Below are 24708 nucleotides of genomic sequence, written 5' to 3'. Positions count from 1 at the left end.
CCAATGATTTAATCAACCATACCTGCATAATGAAGCCTCCATAAAAATACCTGAACTACAATGTTCAGTGAGCTTTGAGGCTGGTGAATATGTGTGTGTACTGGGAGGGTGAAATACCTGGAGAGGACATGGAGATCCGCACCCCTTTTCCTATATCTTGCCCTATGCATCTCTTCCACCTAGCTGTTCCTGAGTTATACCCTTTATAACAAACCAGACATCTAATAAGTAAACTGTTTCCCTGAATTCTGAGAGCCATTTTAGCAAATTAATCAAACCCAAGAAAGGGGTCATGGGAACCTCTGATTTATAGCAAGTCAGTCAGAAGCACAGGTAACAACCTGGACTTGCAACTGCCGTCTAAAAGAAGGGGTAGTCCTGCAGAATTAAGCTCTTAACTTGTGGGATCTGAGAGTGTCAGATTTCCTTAAATTGTAGGGCACCCAGTGTCTGCCAGAGAGCTGGAGAACCGCTTGGTGTGGGGAAAAAAAAACCCTACACATTTGATGACCAGAGTGAAGTGTTAAGAATACAGGAAACACACAGAAGAGTTTTTCCCTAAAAATTTTAATGAACAAAAGAGTAAAACACACCATTATTGGAGCCACTAAGTGACTTTCTAAGTGTTATCTGCATGTTATTGATGAGGAAACAGAGGTAGGCTGAAAGTAGTGGCTTGCCTAAAGTCCACATAGTAAGGTGAAGCAAGGATTCAAATCCAAGTGTGCCTAACTCTGAAGGTCACATTTTTAATTTCAACATTGTCTTTACTAAGTCAGTTGTATATGCTATAGGTTAACTGTGATCCCTACAAATTTTAATGGAACCCAGAATTAACAGGAAGCACACACAACCTTATTCATAGAAACCTCTTCCTAATGAAGAAACCAGTGTCAAGTCTATGACTGTTGTAATTTCCAAACCATTCTCAACACAAAAGTGAAAACATACGTGCAATTTTTCTTTTAGCCAAACACTTTGCTCTATTCGACTGTTTTGTCTTCATTTTCTGCAATCCATTCTCCTCCTTTGGTTCCTGTTGCAAAACAAGAAATATGATCAGGGCGACTGCCATTAAAAGTAGTACTCTTTCTACCTCCTCTACAGCCAACAGAGGCCACTGAGCCTCTGAAGAATCAGTGGTGGTTGTAAATGTTCACAGAAAACATCAGAAAAAGATTCTTATGGTAGAAAAAGGAAAATGTAGACTCAGAACCAATAAAAATTAAAAATCATAATATACTCACGTAATTATCTGTCATATAGAAGCTCATGTAAAATTGGTCCATCTGCAAAATACCAGCAAGTACGCACCCAAGTTCAGAGAAAGCTTGATGCAAGGTTTAAAAATCAATAATAAAGTTTAAACTCAGTGCATAGTCACTTATTTTAAATCAGTACTTTTAAAAGCAACAGAACAACTGAGAAAAAGTATGCAACATATTTATCAAAGGGCTAATTTTCCTTATATATAGAGCTCTTATAAATCAATACAGAGACCAATATTTAACCTCCTCCCATAGGCAAGGAATATGATAAAACACTTCATAGAAAAACATACACAAGGGGCTCATAAGTATGCAAATCATAATTATATAGATACTTTTTTAAACCTATACTAATAGTAAAAGTGAAAATGTTTTATAAAACACTTATTGTGGGGAAACAAGTACTCTCATACCACTGATGGAATACAATGGATGCAAATCATTATTTTGTGCACCTGGAACTAATACAGCATTGTAGGTGAATTATACTTCAGTGTGTGTGGTGTGTGTGTGTGTGTGTGTGTGTGTGAGTGTGTGTGTGTGTGTGTGTGTGTGTGTGTGTGTGTGTCTCTGTGTCTCTCTCTCTCTCTCTCTCAACACTGGGAGGAAATGCATCAAAATGCTAATGGTGGGCTTCCCTGGTGGCGCAGTGGTTGAGAGTCTAACTGCCACTGCAGGGGACACGGGTTCCAGCCCTGCTCTGGGAGGATCCCACATGCCGTGGAGCAACTAGGCCCGTGAGCCACAACTACTGAGCCTGCGCGTCTGGAGCCTGTGCTCCGCAACAAGAGAGGCCACGATAGTGAGAGGCCCGCGCACCGCGATGAAGAGTGGCCCCCGCTTGCCGCAACTAGAGAAAGCCCTCGCACAGAAACGAAGACCCAACACAGCCAAAAATAAAAATTAATTAATTAATTAATTATTTTTTTTAAAAACGTAGAATCAGAAATTTAAAACTCAGACCATAAAATGACAAAAAAAGGAACAAATGAAATGAAAGTTGATAAAATTCAGGAAAAAAACTGAAAATAGATAAAACCATCTCAAAAAATAAAAATGGGTCTCCAAAGAAAAACTATACAAGTAAAAATCTAAAAGAGTCACTGAAGAAATACAAGAAAACAATGAGAAAATGAAGGGACTAACCTATAGCAGGGGTGTCCAACACCCGGGCCGTGGACCGGTACTGGTCTGCAGCCTGTTAGGAACCAGGCCACACAGCAGGAGGTGAGCAGCAGGCGAGTGAGTGAAGCTTCATCTGCCGGTCACCATTGCTCGCATTACCGCCTGAACCAGCCCCCGCCCACCCTCCCACCCCCCAGCCGTGGAAAAACTGTCTTCCACGAAACAGGTCCCTGGCACCAAAAAGGCTGGGGACCACTGACCTATAGGATAGCGCAGAGAAAAGAACAAAATGAAAATAGGTATGCTGCATTTCACATAAAAAGAAGTGGAATTAAGAAAACATGAATGGGCTTATTTTTGCTTTAAAGCAATGTAAGAATAAAAAAGAAATCAATAAAATTGGTTATCAACAGGGGTGAGGGATGTGGAATAGGGAGTACAGGATGGAAAAGCAAGATAATTTCAGTATATCTTTCTCTACAGACTTAATTTGTTCAATAAAGCAAACTTTCTACAGAATGCAAAAATAAAATTAAATCAACAAGAATGGGAAGAAAACTAAAAAGCAATGCACAAACAATCAGTTGGACAGTACATTTTAAAGTACCTCAAGAACTTTATTAAATATAAAAGGTCTAAACACATCAGTTTAAAAAAAGAGAGACTGTCAGCCCGTATAAAATTAGAAAGATCAAACTCTGTGCTACCTACAAGAAACTCAAATAAAGACATAGCTAGGTTAAAAGTTACAATACCGGGGGCTTCCCTGGTGGCACAGTGGTTAAGAATCTGCCTGCCGGTGCAGGGGACATGGGTTCGAGCCCTGGTCTGGGAAGATCCCACATGCTGCAGAGCAACTAGGCCCGTGAGCCACAACTACTGAGCCTGCGCATCTGGAGCCTGTGCTCCACAACAAGAGAGGCGGCGACAGTGAGAGGCCCGTGCACCGCGATGAAGAGTGGCCCCCACTCACCACAACTAGAGAAAGCCCTCGCACAGAAACGAAGACCCAACACAGCCATAAATACATACATACATACATACATACATACATACATAAATAAATGTATGTTTAAAAAAGTTAAAATACCAACAAATGGTGCTGGGAAAACTGGATACACACAAGCAAAAGAAGGAACTTAGACCCCTATCTTATACCATATACAAAAGCTAATACCACAAAATGGATCAAAGACCTAAATATAAGAGTTAAAATTTTAAAACACTTAGAAGAAAACATAGGGGAAAAGCTTCATGACACTGGATTTGGCAATGATTTTTTTGGTTATGACACCAAAGCACAAGAAACAAAAGAAAAAATTAGATTAATTGGACTAAATTTAAAACTACTGTGCATCAAAAGATATCAACAGAGTAAAAAGGCAATCTATGGAATGGGAGAATATATGTGCAAAACATATATCTGACAAGGGGCTAACTATCCACAACATATAAAGAACTCCTACAATTCAATGACAATGTAAATATACTTACCCTAAAAATTGTTAAAATGGTAAATCTTATGTTATATATATTTTACCACTACACACACACACACACACACACACACACAAAACATCTCATACTATACACAAAAATTAGCTCAAAATGGAACAAAGACCAAATCATAAGCACTAAAATTAAAAAACTCTTAGGGATCAACTTCATGACTTTATATTTGGCAACAGATTCTTAGATACGATACTAAAAGCATAAGCAACCAAAGGGGAAAAAACAGATAAGCTGGACTTCATTAAAATTTAAAACTGTTGTGCATCAAGAAACATCAAGAAAGTGAAAAGACAACCCCAAAAATGAAAGAATATATTTGCAATTAATATACCTGATAGGTTTAATATGCAAACTATTAAGAAAACCACCAAACAACAAAAAGACAAACTGCACTGTATAAATGGACAAAGGCCTTGAACAGACGTTGCTCCAAAGAAGCTATACAAATGGATAACAAGTACAAAAAAGATGCTCAAGCTCATTAGCCATTAGGGAAATGCAAGTCAAAACCACAATAAGAAACCACTACACACCCACTAGGGTGGTTATGATAATTAAATATTAAAAAATAACAAGTGTTACCAAGAACAAAGAGAAACTGGAACCCCAGCACATTGTTGATAGAAATGTAAAATGGTGCAGCCGCTGTGGGGAAAAAAAGGAATGAAGTACTGTTACATGCTACAATATGGATGAACCTTGAAAACATATGTTAAGTGAAAGAAGTTAGTAACAAAAGCCCACATATTGTATAATTCCATTTATAAGACACGCCCAGAATAGGCAAATCCATAGAGACAAAAAGCAGATTAGTGGTTGCCTAGGGCTGGGAGTTTGCAGGGAAAAGGACAATGACTGCTGATGGGAACTGGTTTCTTTTTTAGTTAATGAAAATGTTATAAAATTGATAGTGGTGATAGTTGTACAACTCTGTGAACACACTAAGAACCAAGAATTATACTTTAATTTAGTGAATTATATAATATGTAACTATCTCAATAAAACCGACTATGGAAACATATTAGGATTGCTAGGCAATACTGAAGGGCCACTTGAGGTTTGTGCTCTTAAATATAACATGAGCACTGTTGTGCTCCTTAGGTAGGGACACATAATAGGTGGAGAATTGGATTTAACCAAAATTGGGTTTTCCCAGGGAGTACAGTAGAAATTAGAAATAAGTTGAGAGAAACACAAGCATGTGGAGGCTAAACAATATGCTACTGAACAACCAAGGAATCACTGAAGAAATCAAAGAGGAAATCAAAATATACCTAGAGACAAATAAAAATGAAAACATGACAATTCAAAACCTATGGGACATGACAAAAGCAGTTTTAAGAGGGAAGTTTATACCAATGCAAGCTTACCTCAGGAAACAAGAAAAATCTCAAAGAAACAACCTAATCTTACACCTAAAGCAACTAAAGAAAGAAGAACAAACAAAACCCAAAGTTAATAGAAGGAAAGAAATCATAAAGATCAGAGTAGAAATAAATGAAATAGAAACCAAGAAAATAGAACGATCAATGAAACTAAAATCTGGTTCTCTGAAAAGATACACAAAATTGATAAACCATTAGCCAGACACATCAAGAAAAAAAGGGAGAGTGCTCAAATCAATAAAATCAGAAATGAAAAAGGAGAAATTACAACCGACACAACAGAAATACAAAGGACCATAAGAGACAACTTACGAGCAACTATATGCCAATAAAAATGGACAACCTAGAAAAAATGGACAAATTCTTAGAAAGGTACACTCTCCCAAAACTGAACCAAGAAAAAATAGAAAACATGAACACACAAATTAAAAGTACTGAAATTGAATCTGTGATTTAAAAACTCCCAACAAACAAAAGTCCAGGACCATATGGCTTCACAGGCCACTTCTAACAAACATTTAAAGAAGAGTTAACACCTATCCTTCTGAAGCTATTCCAAAAAACTGCAGAGGAAGAAACACTTCCAAACTCATTCTATGAGGCCACCATCACCCTGATTCCAAAACCAGACAAAGATAACCACAAAAAAAAAAGAAAATTACAGGCCAATATCACTGATGAACATAGACGCAAAAATCCTCAACAAGATACTAACAAACTGAATGCAACAATACATTAAAAGGATCATATACCATAATCAAGTGGGATTTATCCCAGGGATGGAAGGATTTTTCAATATCCACAAGTCAACCAATGTGATACACCACATTAACAGATTGAAGAATAAGGACTTCCCTGGTGGCACAGTGGTTAAGAATCCACCTGCCAATGCAGGGGACATGGGTTCGATCTCTAGTTCGGGAAGATCCCACATGCCACGTAGCAACAAACCCCATGTGCCACAACTACTGAGCCTGCGCTCTAGAGCCCGCATGCCGCAGCTACTGAAGCCCGAGCACCTAGAGCCTGCACTCCACAACAAGAGAAGCCACTGCAATGAGAAGCCCACACACAGCAATGGAGAGCAGCCCCCGCTTGCTGCAACTAGAGAAAGGTCGCGCGCAGCAACGCAGCCAAAAGACCCAATGCAGCCAAAAAAAAAAAAACGAATTGAAGAATAAAAACCATATGATCATCTCAATAGATGCAGAAAAAGCTTCTGATAAAATACAACATCCATTTATGATAAAAACTCTCCAGAAAGTGGGCATAGGGGGAATCTACCTCAACATAAAAAAGGCCACATATGACAAACCCACGCTAATAACATATTCAATGGTGAAAAACTGAAAGCATTTCCTCTAAGATCAGGAAAAAGACAAGGATGTCCACTCTCGCCACTTTTTATTCAACATAGTTTTGGAAGTCCTAGCCACAGCAATCAGAGAAGAAAAAGAAATAAAAGGGACCCAATTTGGAAAAGAGGAAGTAAAACTGTCACTCTTTGCAGATGACATGATGCTACACATAGCAAATCCTAAAGACACTACCAGAAATCTACTAGAGATCATCAACAAATTCGGTAAAGTTGCAACATACAAAATTAATACACAGAAATCTACTGCATTTCTATACACTAACAACAAAAGATTAGAAAGAGAAATTAAGGAAACAATCCCATTTACCATCACATCAAAAAGAATAAAATACCTAGGAATAAACCTACCTAAGCAGGCAAAAGACCCGTACTCTGAAAACTGTAAGACGCTGATGAAAGAAATCAAATAAGACACAAACAGAAGGAAAGATATACCATGTTGTTGGATTGGAAGAATCAATATTGTCAAAATGACCATACTACCCAAGTCAATCTACAGATTCAATGCAATCCCTATCAAACTACCAATGGCACTTTTCACAGAACCAGAACAAAAATTTTTTTAATTTGTATGGAAACACAAAAGACCCAAAGCAATGCTGAGAAAGAAAAACGAAGCTGGAGAAATCAGGCTCCCTGACTTCAGACTAGACTACAAAGCTACAGTCATCAAAACAGAATGGTCCTAGCACAGAAACAGACATATAGATCAATAGAACAGGATAGAAAGCCCAGAAATAAACCCACTCACCTATGGTCAATTAATCTACGACAAAGGAGGCAAGGATATACAATAGAGAAAAGACAGTCTCTTCAATAAGTGGTGCTGGGAAAACTGGACAGCTACACGTAAAAGAATGAAATTAAAACATTCTCTAACACCATACACAAAAATAAACTCAAAATGGAATATGGGCTCCCCTGGTGGCGCAGTGGTTGAGAATCTGCCTGCCAATGCAAGGGACACGGTTTCGAGCTCTGGTCTGGGAAGATCCCACATGCCACGGAGCAACTAGGCCCGTGAGCCACAACTACTGAGCCTGCACGTCTGGAGCCTGTGCTCTGCAACAAGAGAGGCCGCGATAGTGAGAGGCCCGCGCACCGCGATGAAGAGTGGCCCCCGCTTGCCGCAACTAGAGAAAGCACTTGCACAGAAACAAAGACCCAACACAGCCAAAAATACATAAATAAATAAACAAATAATAAAAATAAAGGAATTCCTTAAAAAAAAAAATGGAATAAAAACCTAAACATAGGACCAGATACCATAAAACTCCTAGAGTAAAACATAGGCAAGATGCTCTTTAACATAAATCGCAGCAATTATCTTTTTGGATCCATCTCCTTGAGTAATGAAAATAAAAATAAAAATAAACAAATGGGACCTAACTAAACTTAAAAGCTTTTGCACAGCAAAGGAAACTATAACAAAACGAAAAGACAACCTACAGAAAGGGAGAAAATATTTGTAAACAATGCAACCAACAAGAGATTAATTTCCAAAATATACAAACAGCTCATATAGCTCAATATCAAAAAAACAAACAACCCAATCAAAAAATGAGCAGAACACCTAAATAGACATTTCTCCAAAGAAGACATACAGATGGCCAAAAGGCAAATGAAAAGATGGTCAACATCACTAATTATTAGAGAAATGCAAATCAAAAGTACAATGAGGGGACTTTCCTGGTGGTCCAGTCGTTAAGAATCTGCCTTGCAATGCAGGAGATCCAGGTTCGATCCCTGGTCGGGGAAACAAGATCCCACATGCCGTGGGGCAACTTAAGCCCACACACTGCAACTACTACTGAGCCCAGTGCTCTACAGCCCACACGTCACAACCAGAGAGCCCTTGTGCCACAACTACTGAGCCTGCACGCCACAACTAGAGAGAAGCCCGTGTGCTGCAAAGAAAGATCTTGCATGCCACCACGAAGATCCCGCGTGCCACAATAAGGCCCGATGCAGCCAAATAAATCAAAAAAAAAAAAAAAAAAAAGGATAGTGAGGTATCAACTCACACCAGTCAAAATGGCCATCATCAAAAAGTCTACAAATAAATGCTGGAAAGGGTGTGGAGAAAAAGGAACCCTCCTACACTGCTGGTGAGAATGTAAATTGGTACAGCCACTATGGAGAACAGTTTGGAGGTTCCTTAAAAAACTAAAAATAGAGCTACCATATGACCCTGCAATCCCACTCCTAGACATATACCCGGAGAAAACCATAATTTCTAAAAGATTCATGCACCAAAATGTTCACTGCAGCACTATTTACAATAGCCAAGACATGAAAGCAACCTAAATGTCCATCAACAGATGAATGGATAAAGAGATGTGGTATATATATATACAATGGAATATTAGCCATAAAAAAAGAATGAAATAATGCCATTTTCAGCAACATGGATGGACCTAGAGATTATCATACTAAGTGAAATAAGCCAGACAGAGAAAGACAAATATCATAGGATATTGCTTATATGTGCAATCTAAAAAAAAAAAAAAAAGACACAAGTGAACTTATTTCCAAAACAGAAAGAGGCTCACAAACACAGAAAACTTACGGTTACCAAAAGGGAAAGGGTGGTGGAGGAGGGATAAATTAGGAGCCTGGGATTAACATATACACAATACTATGCATAAAATATATAACCAACAAGGACCTACTGTACAGCACAGGGGACTATTCTCCATATTTTGTAATAATCTATAACTGAATTGCTGTGCTATACACCTGAAACTTACACAATACTGTAAATCAACTATACTTCAGTTAAAAATTAAAAAAAAAAAAAAAGAAGTTGAAAGAATATTCAAGTGAATAGTTAGTATAACCATGAGACCTAGGTTAGGTAAGAAGGAAAGTGAAGACATGACAGGATGATGGACAATGAGAAGGTGATAGCCTGGAATTAGACGTCCTAGTGGGGCTGAAGGATTATTGGAGTTAGGGTATTAGAAGGAGTGAGTTGGAAAAGATAGGTGGTGGTGATCTTGAAAGTGGCATGATTATTATTGACAGGCTCAATCAGGGTTCCTCACTGGAACCACAGAACACAGAAAATGAATCGAATGTTTTCCTTACTTCTCCCAAGGATGGTACATAACTGGTTGGTACTATTCTAGATGCAGAGGACAGAGGTTAATGCATTACATACAATGGATGCCTGAGGACATTAGGCTTACTTCTCTCTCAGAAATCCCACTTGAGAAAGGCTGAGATGGTATGATCCATGGGAGCTGATAGCCAAAAGGTAAAGGAAGTGAGAGGACAGATACTGAATGAATCACAGCTTAGGTTGAACTACAGAAACTGCAACTTTCATATTCTTCAGTCTAATATGTACGTATTAAAATCACCAAGAATGATGGCAAGACTGGCAAAAAGAAAGACAGCAAGTGATATGTTAAAATTTTTAACAAATGGCCAAGAAAGGGGGTGGGGTGGGTGACCAGGAGGATAGTAGATGACTTCTTCAAGGTGGAGTAGCAGGCGTAGCAGAATGGTTTGTGCTTCAAACTAGGTTTTCCAGTAGTCTGGAAGCAACAACGAGGAGTAAGAGGATACTTATCCCACCTCCAGGTCAGTGGTATTGTGTTGTAAGGAAGAAGAAACAGCCAGTACCTGAGAAGGTACAAGGAGAAGCAGTACGCTCAGAGGACAGCCATCTTTCAGTTCGAGCAAGAAGATGAAGAGAACTTCCACAGAGAGGGTTAAGAATGTTGAGGATTTTTTGGATCACTGACCCAAATTCCAGAGGGCAGAGTCATTTTGACAGCAGGAGTGGGAGACTGAGTCATATTAGAAAAGTGCCCCCCCAGATGACGGATTAGAGTCATGGGATGAGAATCTAGGTGATGAGAGAAGCTATGGGAAGCTTGAATTTCTTGGGGGTGTCCAAGGTAAGCAGATTTAAGGCAAGATAGGATTAGTCCAGGTTATCTTTTTTTTTTTTAAACTTTTTTTTTTAATGAGAGATTGATTGAAGTAATTTTATTTTATTTATTTATTTATTTTTGGCTGCGTTGGGTCTTCGTTGCTGCATGCAGGCTTTCTCTAGTTGTGGCGAGCGGGCGCTACTCTTTGCTGCTGTGTGCGGGCTTCTCACTGCGGTGGCTTCTCTTGTTGTGGAACACAGGCCCTAGGTGCATGGGCTTCTGTAGTTGTGGCGTGCGGGTGCAGTAGTTTTGGCACACGGGCTTAGTTGCTCCGCGGCATGTGGGATCTTCCCAGACCAGGGCTCAAACCCGTGTCCCGTGCACTGGCAGGTGGATTCTTAACCACTGTGCCACCAGGGAAGTCCTGGTTATCTCTTAAAGGAGCAGTACTAGCCAATGCCATGACAGAAATGTTCTATATCAGCAGGATCAAACATGGTAGCCACTAGTGCCTACGGAGCACTTGAAATGTGACTCATATGGCATTCACAAAAATGAAAAGAGGGCTTCCCTGGTGGTGCAGTGGTTAAGAATCTGCCTGCCAATGCAGGGGACACGGGTTCGAGCCCTGGTCTGGGAAGATCCCACATGCCGCGGAGCAACTTAAGCCCGTGAGCCACAACTACTGAGCCTGCGCGTCTGGAGCCTGTGCTCCGCAACGGGAGAGGCCGCGACAGTGATAGGCCCGCGCACCACGATGAAGAGTGGCCCCCGCTCGCCGCAACTGGAGAAAGCCCTCACACAGAAACGAAGACCCAACACAGCCAAAAATAAATAAATAAATAAATTTATAAAAAAAAAAAAAAAAAAAATGAAAAGAATATCAGTGAACTGTGGGACTATTTCAAGTGACCTAATACACAGGTAACTACAGTCCTTGTACAGGGCAAGGAACAAAATAACATTTGAAGAAATAATGACTGAGAACATTCCAAACTTGATGAAAACCATAAATCCACAGATCCAGTAAGTTCTAAAACCCACAGGCACAAGAAGCATCTTTTTAAAAAAGCAGAGTGGGACTTCCCTGGTGGTCCAGTGGTTAAGAATCTGCCCTCCAATGCAGGGGACACAGGTTCAATCCCCGGTCAGGAAACTAAGATCCCACGTGCTGTGGGGCAACTAAGCCCACAAGCCACAACTACAGAGCCCCCACACTCTGGAGCCCACACGCAATGAAAGATTCCAAATGCTGCAACTAAGACACAGCCAAAAATAAATAAATAAATAAATATTAAAATTAAAAAAGAGTGAAAAGGCAAGTCACTCTGACAGAGCTGTCATATATCTCACAGAATTTCTAGTCAGAATATGTATAAAATAATACAAAAATAAATAAATAATAAATAAATAAGCATATCATAATCAACTGTTAAAAACCGGTGTGATAGGGACTTTCCTGGTAGTAAGACTCCCCACTTCCACTGCAGAGGGCATGGGTTTGATCTCTGGAACCTCATGGAGCAGCCAAAAAAGAAGATGAAAAAAAAAACAAACACAAAAAACAGTGATAAAGGAAAAATCTTAAAGCCAGAGGAAAAAAATGAACACAGAGAAAAAATAAAGATTATACCAGATTTCTTGGAAACAATATAAGCAAGAAGACAGGGGAGCAAAATCTTTTAAAATACTGAAAGAAGAAAGTTAACTTACCTAAAATTCTTAAACCTACCAGCAAAATCTTTCAAAAATGAAGGTTGAGACTCACAGACATAGAAAACAAATTTATGGTTACAAAAGGGGAAAGGGGGCTGGGGAGAGGGATAAATTAGAAGGTTGGGATTAACATATACACACTACTATATACAAAACAGATAACCAACAAGGACCTACTATATAGCACAGGGAACTATATTTTGTAATAAACTACAAGGGAAAAGAATCTGAAAAGGAATATATATAGAATATATATATATATAACTGAATATATATAACTGAATCACTCTGCTGTACCCCTGAAACTAACACGATATTGTAAATCAAGTATACTTCAATAAAAATAAATAAATAAAAATTTAAAGGTAAAAAAAAAAAAAACTGAAGGCTACTAAATGTAATATGATACCCTGGATTAGATCCTGGAACAGAAATAGGTTAGTAGTGGAAAATCTGGTGAATCTGAATGAAGTCTAGAGTTTAGTTAATGCAATAGTGTTAATGTCTTAGTTCTGAGAAATGCACCATGGTTATAATGTTAAAAAGATGTTAACGTTAGAAGAAAGTGAGTGAATGGTATAAAGAAACCTGTGTACTATCTTTCCAACATTTTAACAAATCTAAATTATTCCAAACTAAAAATTTTATTGAAAAAAAAAAGACAAAACAGAGACTTTTCAGATATACTAACACTGAAAGAATTAATTGCCAGCAGACCCACAAACAAAAAACAAGTCCTTCAGGCAGCAGGACTGGATTGTGGGCCTCCCTCCATTTAATTCATATGTTCAAGCCCTAACCCCTAATGTGATGGTATTTAGAGTTGCCTCCTTTGGGAGGTAATTATGACTAGATGAAGTCATTAAGGTGGGACCCTCATGATGGAATTAATGCCCTTATAAGAGGAAACACCAGAGAGCTTGCTGTCTTTCTCCCAGTACATGCAGAAAAGAAAAGCCATATGAGTACATGGTGAGAAAGTAGCCATCTGAAACCCAAGGAGAGAGTTCTTACCAGACACTGACCCTTCTGGCACTTTGATCTTGGATGTCTCCAGAACTGTTAGGAAGTAAATTTACATGTTTAAGCTACCTAGCCTATGGCATAAGAAAAACATGACACCAGATGTAAATACAGAGTTACACAAAGAAATGAAAAGCACCAAAAATGGAAATTATATGAATAACTACATGACTGTTTCTCTTTATCTTCAAACAATAACTATTTAACAAAATAATAATAATGTATTATGGGGTTTACAATACATGTACAAGTAAAAGGCATGACAACAGTAACAAAGTTGGGGGGGGATGATAACAGTAAACTATTGTAAGATGATTATATTATACACGAAGTGGTATGGTATCACTTGAAGGTAGACTGTGATAGGCTAAATATGCATACTAAAAATAACCACTAAAATAAAAAAGCATTATAACCAGCAAGTCAAAAAGGGAGAGAAAATGGGATCATAGGGAATTCCCTGGCAGTCCAGCAGTTAGGACATGGTGCTTTCACTGCCGTGGCCTGGGTTCAATCCCTGGTCGGGGAACTAGGATTCCACAAGCTGCGCGGCGCAGCAAAAAAAAAAGAGAGAGAGAGATTATAAAAAATACTTGATGGACGAAAAGTGGGCAGAGTACCTAAACAGACACACCAGTCAAAATAGCCATCATCAAAAAGTCTACAAACAATAAATGCTGGAGAGAGTGTAGAGAAAAAGGAACCCTCCTACACTGTCGGTGGGAATGTAAATTGGTGCAGCCACTATGGAGAACAGCATGGAGGTTCCCCAAAAAACCAAAAATAGAGTTGCCATATGATCCAGCAATCCCACTCCTGGGCATATATCCAGACAAAACTATAATTTGAAAAGATACATGCACCCCAATGTTCATAGCAGCACTATTTACAACAGCAAAGACATGAAGGCAACCTAAATACCCATCGACAGATGAATGGTTAAAGAAGCTGTGGTATATATATATACAATGAAATATTACTCAGCCATAAAAAAATGAAATAATGCCATTTGCAGCTACATGGATGGACCTAGAGATTATCATACTAAGTGAAGTAAGTCAGAAAGAAAAAGGGATTTCCCTGGTGGTCCAGTGGTTAAGAATACGCCTTCCAATGCATGGGACACAGGTTCAATCCCTGGTCAGGGAACTAAGATCCCACATGCCACGGGGTAACTAAGCCCGCGTGCCACACTAGAGAGCCCACATGCCACACCACAACTAAGACCCAACGCAGCCAAAAATAAATAAATTTTTTTTTAAAAAAAGAAACTGCCTTCCAATGCAGGGGATCCCTGGTCAGGGAACTAAGATCCCACATGCCGCAGGGCAACTAAGCCTGCACGCCACAACCACTGAGCATGTGAGCCACAACTAGAAAGCCCGTGTTCTGCAACTACAGAGCCCACGCACTCTGCAGCCCCCACGCTGCAACTACTGAGCCCACGTGCCACAACTAGAGAGAAGCCTGCACGCCACAATGAAAGATCCTGCATGCTGCAACGAAGACCCCGAGTGCTGCAACTAAGACCTGACGCAGCCAAGAATAAAATAAATACTAAAAAAAAAAGAGGAGAAGACAAATACCATATGATATCACTTCAATGTGTCATCTCACATATGACACAAATGAACTTATCTATGAAACAGAAACAGACTTGTGGTTGCCAGGGTGGGGGATAGAAGAGGGTTGGATTGGGAGTTTGGGACTAGCAGATGCAAACTATTATATACAGAATGGATAAACAACAAGATCCTATTGTATAGGACAGGGAACTCTACTGAGTATCCTGTAATAAACCATAATGGAAAAGAATATGAGAAAGAATACATATGTATATAAATGAATCACTTTGCTGTACACCAGAAACTAACACAACACTGTATATCAACTATACTTCAATAAAAAAATAAAATAAATAAAACAAACAGACTCACAGACATAGAAAACAAACTTATGGTTACCAAAGGGAAAAAGGGTAGGGAGAGATAAATTAGGAGCTGTGGTTAACAGTTACACACTATTATATATAAAACAGATAAACAACAAGGTCCTACTGTATAGCACAGGGAACTATATTCAATATCTTGTAATAACCTATAATGGAAAAGAATCTGAAAAAGAATATATATATACATATCTGAATCACTTTGCTGTACACCAGAAACTAATACAACATTGTAAACCAACTACACTTCAATAAAAAATTAAAAAAAAAAAAAACAAAACTTGAGTGATCCAAAAAAGGTGCCCCCCAAAATCAAAAAAGGACATAAAGATGGCACAAATTAAAAACAAACATCAAGACAATATATTCAAATCTAACTATATCAACAATCACATAAAACTTGAATGGTCTAAATACCCAAATTAAAGACAGAGACTGTCAGAATGGTAATAAAGACTCAACTATATGTGCTGCCTACAAGAAATTCACATTTCTTTTACATTTAAATGAGATCCTTAAATTAAAATTAAATGTAATTTAAAAGAAAAATTTTAATTACATTTAAATGTAAAGATACGAAAAGATTCAAAATAAGAGGATGAAAACAGAAATACTACAGTAAAACAAGTCAAAAGAAAGTTTGATGGCCACAGCATAATGGAAATAACAACAAAGGAAACACACACATGAGCTGCACTTAGAAAAAGTCACCCAGTGAAGAGACAGAGAAACCTTTGAAGGATTCTACACTAGATAACGAGGTTGACACACCTATAATATAAGGAACATTTGAGAAGTTTATAATGGTTTATAATAGTTTTCATTCAAAATGTTGGGACTGTTGAAAGTTTTAAATTTTATAGGCATAGGTTTTGATGTTTAAAACTTATTTTAAGGGAGAAAAATCCCTCGACTGCTTAAACATTAGAAGTAATTAAACATTATTGTTAATTGTACTTGTGCAGTATTAACAGCTACGTCACACAGTAAATGTGGGGAAAATCCATTTAGAAAATGATAAATTGTTTTTCCAGAATTACCATTGTGGCATATTTTCAATTAGTTAATGTGTAATTCATAGTAGCAAAAGTAGCAGAAGTTACATTTTTAAAACTACTTATATAAACATTTTTCCCAAATACTATGGTTTTTGTGCATAGTTTTTTTTTTAATATTTATTTTATTTATTTGGTTGCACTGGGTCTTGGTTGCGGCTCACCGGCTCCTTAGTTGCAGCACATGTGCTCCTTAATTGTGGCCGGTGGGCTCCTTAGTTGCGGCTCACCACTCCTTAGTTGTGGCATGCAAACTCTTAGTTGTGGCATGCATGTGGGATCTAGTTCCCTGACCAGGGATCGAACCCGGGCCCCCTGAATTGGGAGCATGAAGTCTTAACCACTGCGCCACCAGGGAAGTCCCTGTGCATAGTTTTTAAGAATCTTGGATTTAGAGACTGTCTTTTCACAAATTATAGGTTTTACAGAAATTGAAGAATTTTGACAGATAAAACGTTGTTTCTATAGAAGTAATGATTCTCTACCTTTTATCAAAAGTTCATCTTAATCTCCTACATTGTGTTACATTATACTGCTTCTCTGTAACAATGTGTAGTTTGTATGCCTTTTTGTATCACAACCAGATAACCAACTAAAGTTGAAGTGACAATCCTACAAAATACAAAAGTCGTATTTCTGAAGACAATTTCAATTTGGGGAGTTCTGTAAAATCATGACTTTCATGCAGTGGGCAGAATGGACTATAGGAATGAATCTGGCTTTAGGGTTATTAACCTTCTTGAAGTCAACCATCTAAGATCCTATATAAGCACTAATGGACAAAATTCAAAACTAAACGATAAAAGTCTATTTTTGAGAAATGTCTCAAGTTTTGAAGGTTTTTTTTTTTTAAGGAACACTCATTAAGGAAGTCACTGAAGTAGTATTTTTTAAACTGGAAAAAATCAATCCATGATGCCTGTACAGTAAATCTAGGTAAATACCATATAAAGAAACTAAGCTAGTTCAAAACATGGCTATATTAGAAGGGAATTTTATTCTCAGTCCTATATTATATATGTGACAGAATTGCAAAGAATGGAAATATTTATTTCTTCTAGGCAGCAGAAAAAGTAAGAGTGACTAGTATTTAATAGTCTGTAATATTAACATATATGCACTACATATCAGGATGAACCAATATTAACACAAGATAGCATTTCTAAAATATTTTGAACATTAGGTCATTTGGTAATTTTCTATAGTTAAAAGATACTTCTCATGTTTTGAAACTAAATAAATGTGGAGAAATGGCTTAATTATAATTTTAGGCCCGCAGTTTGTAAGTTCCAGAAAAAGGGTATTTGCATGTGACATGCATTGTATGCTTTAACCTCATGGATAACTATTTTCATCTACAGGTGAAAAGTTTTAATTATTTTAATAACTAGATATTTTGCTTTTCAGAGGTCTTAAAATGGAAGTAGACACATTGTTTTGAGGGAATTCCATTACTTTATACAAAAACCAGTCATTCTATGTTTGGTCCTTAATAAAATTTTAACTTGGACAGATTTATTCCAGCTAAGCCACAAATGGTAACATGTATACTTGTTTTTATTAAAGAATTTTCCTATGGGGACTTCTCTGGCAGTCCAGTGGTTAAGACTCCGTGCTTCGACTGCAGGGGCATGGGTTCGATCCCTGGTCAGGGAACTAAGATCCTGCATGCCGCACGGCACGGCCAAAAAAAAAAAAATTCCCCTATCAATAAAAAAGAAGGGAACTCCCCAGCAGTCCAGTGGTTAGGACTCCACGCTTCCACTGCTGAGGACACGGATTCAATCCCTGATCGGGGAAGCAAAATCTCGCAAGTCGCACAGCGCAGCCAAAAAAAAAAAAAGAAAGAAAGAAAAGAAAAGAAAACTGGAGTAGCTATATTACTGTCATAAGAAGTAAATATCAGAGCAAAGATTATCACCAGTGATTAAAAAAAGGTTATTTCATAACAATAACGGGCTCAATCAAGAAGAGACAAAAATCCTAAATGTTCACACACCTAATAACAAAACTTCAAAGTACATAAAACAAAAATTGACAGAACTGAAAAGAGAAATAGGCAAATCCACAATTATAGTCAAAGGCTATAATACTTCCCTCAAAATATTTGTAGAATATTTGCAGAAAAACAATAAGGATATAGTAAATTTGACAACATTATCAACCAACTTGACCAGATTGACATTTATAGAAAACATCACCCAAAATACTCATTCTTCTCAAGTACACACAGAATATTTACCAAGATAAATGATATTCTAGGTCATAAAACAAGTTTCAATCAATTTAAAAAGGATTCAAATGTACAAAGTATATATGACCAATGTAATTTAATCAGAAATAACTAACAGAAAAACCTAGAAAAATTTCCAAGTATTTAAAAACTAAATGTTGCACCTCTAAATAACCCATGGATCAAAGAAGAAATCAAAGGGAAATTAGAAAGTATTTTGAATTAAATGAAAATGAAAACACAACATGTAAAGAATTTGTGGGATGCTTTAGTAGTTCTTAAGCAAAAATTACAGCATTAAACACCTATATTAGAAAAGAAGGTCTCTTGCTTAGCTTGACCTTAGCTTCCACTTAAGAAAGTAGAATCAAAAGAGAAAACTAAACTAAGCAGAAGAGGGACTTCCCTGGTGGTCCAGTGGGTAAGACTCTGCGCTCCCAATGCAGGGGGCCCGGGTTTGATCCCTGGTCGGGGAACTAGATCCCGCATGCATGCTGCAACTAACAGTCTGCATGCCACAACTAAGAAGTCTGCATGCCGCAACTAAAGATCCCGCATGCTGCAACTAAGACCCGGTGCAGCCAAAATAAACAAATATTTTTATAAATAAATAATAAAAATTAAAAATAAAATAAGCAGAAGAAAGGAAATAAAGATCAAAGTAGAAATCAATTAAACTGAAAACAGAAAAATTAAACAGAAAATCAGTGAAGGCAAAAGTGATAAACCAGGCCGATCAAGATGAAGAAGAAAGAGCTGTATCAGGAATAAGAGAGGTGTTATCACCATACATTCTACAGATTTCAAAAGGTATAACAACGAAATATTATAAACAACTATTTATAACAAGAAATTCAACAATGTAGTTGAAATGGACAAATTCCTTGAAAGATACAATCAAAGCTTACTCAAGAAAAGAGATAACTTTAATAGCATTATATGTATTAATGAAGTTGAAATTGTAGTTAAAATCCTTTCCACAAACAAAACTTCAAGCCCAGATGATTTTACTGGCAAATTCTATCAAACATTTAAGTTAGAAATAATATAAACTCTTCTAAAAAACTGAAGAGGACACATTTCCTAACTCATTCTATAAATCCAAAATTACCCTGACATCAAAACCAGATAAAGACATTATAAGAAAACGACAAACCAATAACCCTCATGAAGATACGTGTAAAAATCCTGAATGAAATTTTAGCAAATCAAATCCAACATCAGGAGCAAGGGAAGTTTATCCCAAGAATGCTGGATTGATTTAATATTCAAAGATCAATGTAATTCACCACTCTGCCAGACTGAAGAAGAAAAATTATAATTTCATGTCATACACTAAGAAAAAACATTTGAAAAACAAATACTGTATGCTAACACATATATATGGAATATAAAAAAATGGTTCTGAAGAACCTAGGGGCAGGACAGGAATAAAGACGCAGATGTAGAGAATGGACTTGAGGACACGGAGAGGGGGAAGGGTAAGCTGGGACGAAGTGAGAGAGTGCCATGGACATATATACAGTACCAAATGTAAAATAGATAGCTAGTGGGAAGCAGCCGCATAGCACAGGGAGATCAGCTTGGTGCTTTGTGACCACCTAGAGGGGTGGGATAGGGAGGGTGGGAGGGAGACGCAAGAGGGAGGGGATATATGTATATGTATAGCTGATTCACTCTGTTATAAAGCAGAAACTAACACACCATTGTAAAGCAATTATACTCCAATAAAGATGTTAAAAAAAAAAAAGAAAAAAAAAACATTTGACAAAATCCAATACCCATTCCTGATTAAAACTCTCAGATGAAAAAAAAAAAAAAAAACTCTCAGATGGTTTTACTTTTAGAGCACATAGTGATGCCTAAGCTCTCTTTCATAAAGGGTTGAACAGATACTAACAACAAAACAAATGCTACGAGATTCAAAAAACTATTCTCTAAAAGATGGAGAAAAAATGGCAGACAGGAATTTATCTTTCCATTTCCAGGAAAGCTAAAACTTATCCAACTGAAATACTTCAAATTTACAACTGAGAATCTTGAAAATGGGGAATTGAAGACTGAAGAAGACAAGAATAAATACTGTTGGACCCTGAACAACGAGGGGGGTTATGGGTACCGACCCTCCGCAGAGTCAAAAATCTGTGTATAACTTACAGGCGGCACCCTTTATATACACGGTTCCTCCATATCTGCAAATCCTCCGTAACTGCGTTTCTGCATCTGCAGGTTCAACCAACCACAGATCACGTAATACAGTAATATTTACTATTGAAAAAAATCCATGTATAAGTGGACTTACACAGTTCAAACCTGTGTTGTTCAAGGATCAACTGTAGATCCAATTCATTAACTGGCCCCATGGATCGTTTTGGGACCAACAGAATCCAACTGGTTACTGACCCTTATGTGCATCTTTCTTCAGGCAGTGAGGCACATGATCCAACTGGTATCAAAGAAGTGATTTCATGATGTAGCACGCTTTTTGTACTCTCTTATATAAATGTGTTTCTTACAATATGTCTACCGCTTATATCATAAAATAGAAGCTTTTAATAAACAGTTACTATGTACTGCAGACTTATTATGTGTCAGGTACTTTAAATACATCACCTCATTTAATTTCTCTCAAAATTCCTGTGAGGACTTCCCTGGTGGCACAGTGGTTAAGAATCCGCCTGCCAGGGGCTTCCCTGGTGGCGCAGTGGTTGAGAGTCTGCCTGCCAGTGCAGGGGACACGGGTTCGAGCCCTGGTCTGGGAAGATCCCACATGCTGCGGAGCAACTAGGGCCGTGAGCCACAATTACTGAGCCTGCGCATCTGGAGCCTGTGCTCCGCAACAAGAGAGGCCACGATAGTGAGAGGCCCGCGCACCGCAATAAAGAGTGGACCCCACTTGCCACAACTAGAGAAAGCCCTCGCACAGAAACGAAGACCCAACACAGCCATAAATAAATTTAAAAAATTAAACTTTAAAAAAAAAAAAAAAAAGAATCCCCCTGGCAATGCAGGGGACATGGGTTCGATCCCTGGGCCGGAAGATCCCATATGCCACGGAGCAACTAAGCCCATACACCACAACTACTGAGCCTGTGCTCTAGAGCCCGCGAGCCACAACTACTGAGCCCACATGCCACAACTACTAAAGCCCACGCACCTAGAGTCTGTGCTCCACAACAAGAGAAGCCACCGCAATGAGAGGCCTGCACACCACAACGAAGAGTAGCCCCCGCTCGCCGCAACTACAGAAAGCCCATGTGAAGCAACGAAGACCCAACGCAGACAAAATAAAATAAATAAATTTATTAAAAAGAAGATACATGCACCCCCATGTTCATAGCAGCACTATTCACAATAGCCAAGACATGGAAACAACCTAAATGTCCATCAACAGATGAGTGGAGAAAGGAGATGTGATACATATATACAATGGAATACTACTCAGCCATAAAAAAGAACGAAATAATGCCATTTGCAGCAACATGGATGCAACTAAAGATTATCATACTGAGTGAAGTAAGTCAGAAAGAGAAAGACAAATACCATATGATATCACTTACATGTGGAATCTAAAATACAACACGAACCTATCTATGAAACAGAAACAAAATCACGGACATAGAGAACAGACTGGTGGTTGCCAAAGGGGGAGGGGGTTGGGGGAGGGATGGAGTGGGAGGTTGGGGTTAGCAGATGTAAACTTTATATATAAAGTGGATAAACAACAAGCTCCTACTGTATAGCACAGAGAACTATATCTGGTATCCTATGATAAACCACAAGGGAAAAGAATATTTTTTAAAAAGAATGTATATATACATACATATATAAAAAACTGAATCACTTTTCTGTACAGCAGTAATTAACACAACATTGTAAATCAATTATACTTCAATTTAAAAAAGAAAGGGAGGGAGGGAGGGAGGGAGGGAGGGAGGGAGGAAGGAAGGAAGGAAGGAAGGAAGGAAGGAAGGAAGGAAGGAAGGAAGGAAGGAAGGAAGAAAAAAGTAAGACATTTCCTGGCTTCTTTTGCACCAGAGAACTAGAACGTTTTCTTGAAGAAATATTGAAATAAATAAAACAGCAGCACCAACAAGTAAAACTTAATACAGGTATTTTTTGATAACGTCTACTAATATAGGCCAAGCACTATTGTTAGGTATTTAAGATACAAAATTCCTAACCTCTAGGAAATCATGGTCTAGTGTTAAAGGCAGAAAAACACAGCGGCAGTTTCAAAACAGTGTGACAATCAATACTACAGAAATATAGGTTCTATGAAAGCACAAGAGATGGCCAACTGACCCCAGTCTTGGAAGATCTGCAAGGACTCCCCCCACCAGAAATTGACAACTAAGCTGAAGAATAAATTAAAGTTAGTGCTGTCAGCAGTGCAAAGAGCAGAAGAAATATCAAGTAATTCATTTAATTTTAAACTCACAGGCCAAAAGAATGACTCTACCAACTACATTTTTGCATTGTAAGACAAAGTCTTTTTTAAAAATGCACAAAAATACCGAGATACTAAAAGAACATAAAGTAATATTAAAAGTTAGTTGGTAGACCAGTTTTATGAACAAATCCTAGTAAACCTTAAAGAACAGAAAATTCCTTTACTATTTAAACTGGTAGAACATTAAAATAATGAAAAGCTCCCTCTATTTTATACCATAAACCTAATCCTAAAATCTGATGAAAACAATACCAAAAAAAGACAATTACATAAAACAAACGCCACTAGAAATACAGATGCAAACTCATAAATGATATACCGAGAAAGAAAATTCAATATTATGTTAATGTAATACATCATGACCAAGTAAGATTTACTCCAGAAATGCGAAGATGTTCCAAAATTTAAAAATGTATTAACATATAATATTAACTGATAATAGGAGAAAAACTGTATCATCATCTTGCTAAATAATGAAATTTGATTAAACATTTGATTAAACATACATTTCTAAAAATACTAATAGTAAATAAGCAGTTAAAGAATATTTCTGAAACATAATAAAGAACAGAAATATGAAACGAATAGCAAAACATCAGAATACTTCCACAATTAAATTCAAGATCAAGATAAAGATGTACTCTATCACTGATTATCAATCAATATTATCGTGGAGTCTATAGTCAATGCAATAAAACAAGCAAAAAAGTTAACTGTAAACACTTGAAAGGAAAAGAGAAAAATTATCATTATTAGCAGATATAAGTGCCTACCTTATTATTTCAAAAATATGTTATAGATCAATGGAACAAAATAGAAAATCCAAAAACTAACCTATTTACAGACAAGATTTTAGTTTACAATAAAGGTGAAATTTCAAATCTTTGGAGAAAGGACAGACTGCTGAAAAACATTGGTAGAAGTGCCTAACCACTGAGACTCAAGTTTTTCAATATATATGTACGCTGTTTAGAGATACATGTAAATGTGGTAGCAATGTAAAGAAAAGAATGGAAAGATAAATATAGTAGTTACCTCTGTATGTGTGGAAAGAGATGCATTTGGGGAGGGTCCACACTAAGTCAAGAGGGCTTCAAATATGGTGACTATAGGTGTTCAGATTCTTTTTTTTAGACTATGCATTTACATATTATGCACTCTCCTGTACATACAATATATACAATATATACAATATATTTGACAATTTTTAAAAATTTAATGAGATAAATCTGTATGTGCTGTTATAGAAAGATCTACAAGTAATATTAAGTGAAAAAGCAAAACATTATGTGTCACATGATTCCTTTCCCGTAAAAGTGTTTATTGATGGTATTCTGTATAAAGATTTTTTTTTTCTGGAAAAATACAGAAGAAACTGTTACCTTTCATTAAATGTACACTGACTCAGGTGTACATCCTCATTTTATACCTTTCTATACTGTTTTATTTTCAAACACTTTTGAACTGTTTTTATTCTGTTTTGATTTTTTAACAGGTATGTATATAACTTTTTAATATATCTGTATGTGTATTACTATTTTATTCTTGTCAATATTAAGTTTAGTTATCCAAATAGTAGAATCAATGGATTGTTCTCTTCTTTATACTTTTATACTTTAAAAAAGAACTATTTAGACAAAATCCTAATTAAAAATCAGACTACAAGAAAGTTCCCCCCAAAAAAAACAAATATCCAACAGAAATATGAAAAAATGTTCCATCTTGCTT

The 24708-nt window shown here is 37.3% G+C and overlaps 1 protein-coding gene across 6 annotated transcripts in view; it reads right to left on the bottom strand.

Annotated features, from left to right (window-relative positions):
• The window catches only part of UIMC1 (ubiquitin interaction motif containing 1), a 132508-nt gene that overhangs the window by 85690 nt on the left and 22110 nt on the right, over nt 1-24708 (bottom strand). For 3 of the 6 annotated variants that reach the window (XM_082453472.1, XM_082453471.1, XM_082453470.1), the window contains exon 3: nt 952-1036. In XM_082453472.1, coding sequence (XP_082309598.1) covers nt 952-1036 — 85 coding nt within the window. Of the gene's footprint in view, nt 1-951; nt 1037-1247; nt 1290-13282; nt 13328-24708 lie in introns of all 6 variants that reach the window. The other 3 variants (XM_082453467.1, XM_082453468.1, XM_082453469.1) reach the window with 3 other exon arrangements.

This window comes from Balaenoptera physalus (assembly GCF_965194825.1).
Source record: "Balaenoptera physalus genome assembly, chromosome: 3".
NCBI lineage: Eukaryota > Metazoa > Chordata > Mammalia > Artiodactyla > Balaenopteridae > Balaenoptera > Balaenoptera physalus.
The sequence above is the reverse complement of the archived record's forward strand: the minus strand, read 5'-3'. Positions and strand labels throughout refer to the sequence as shown.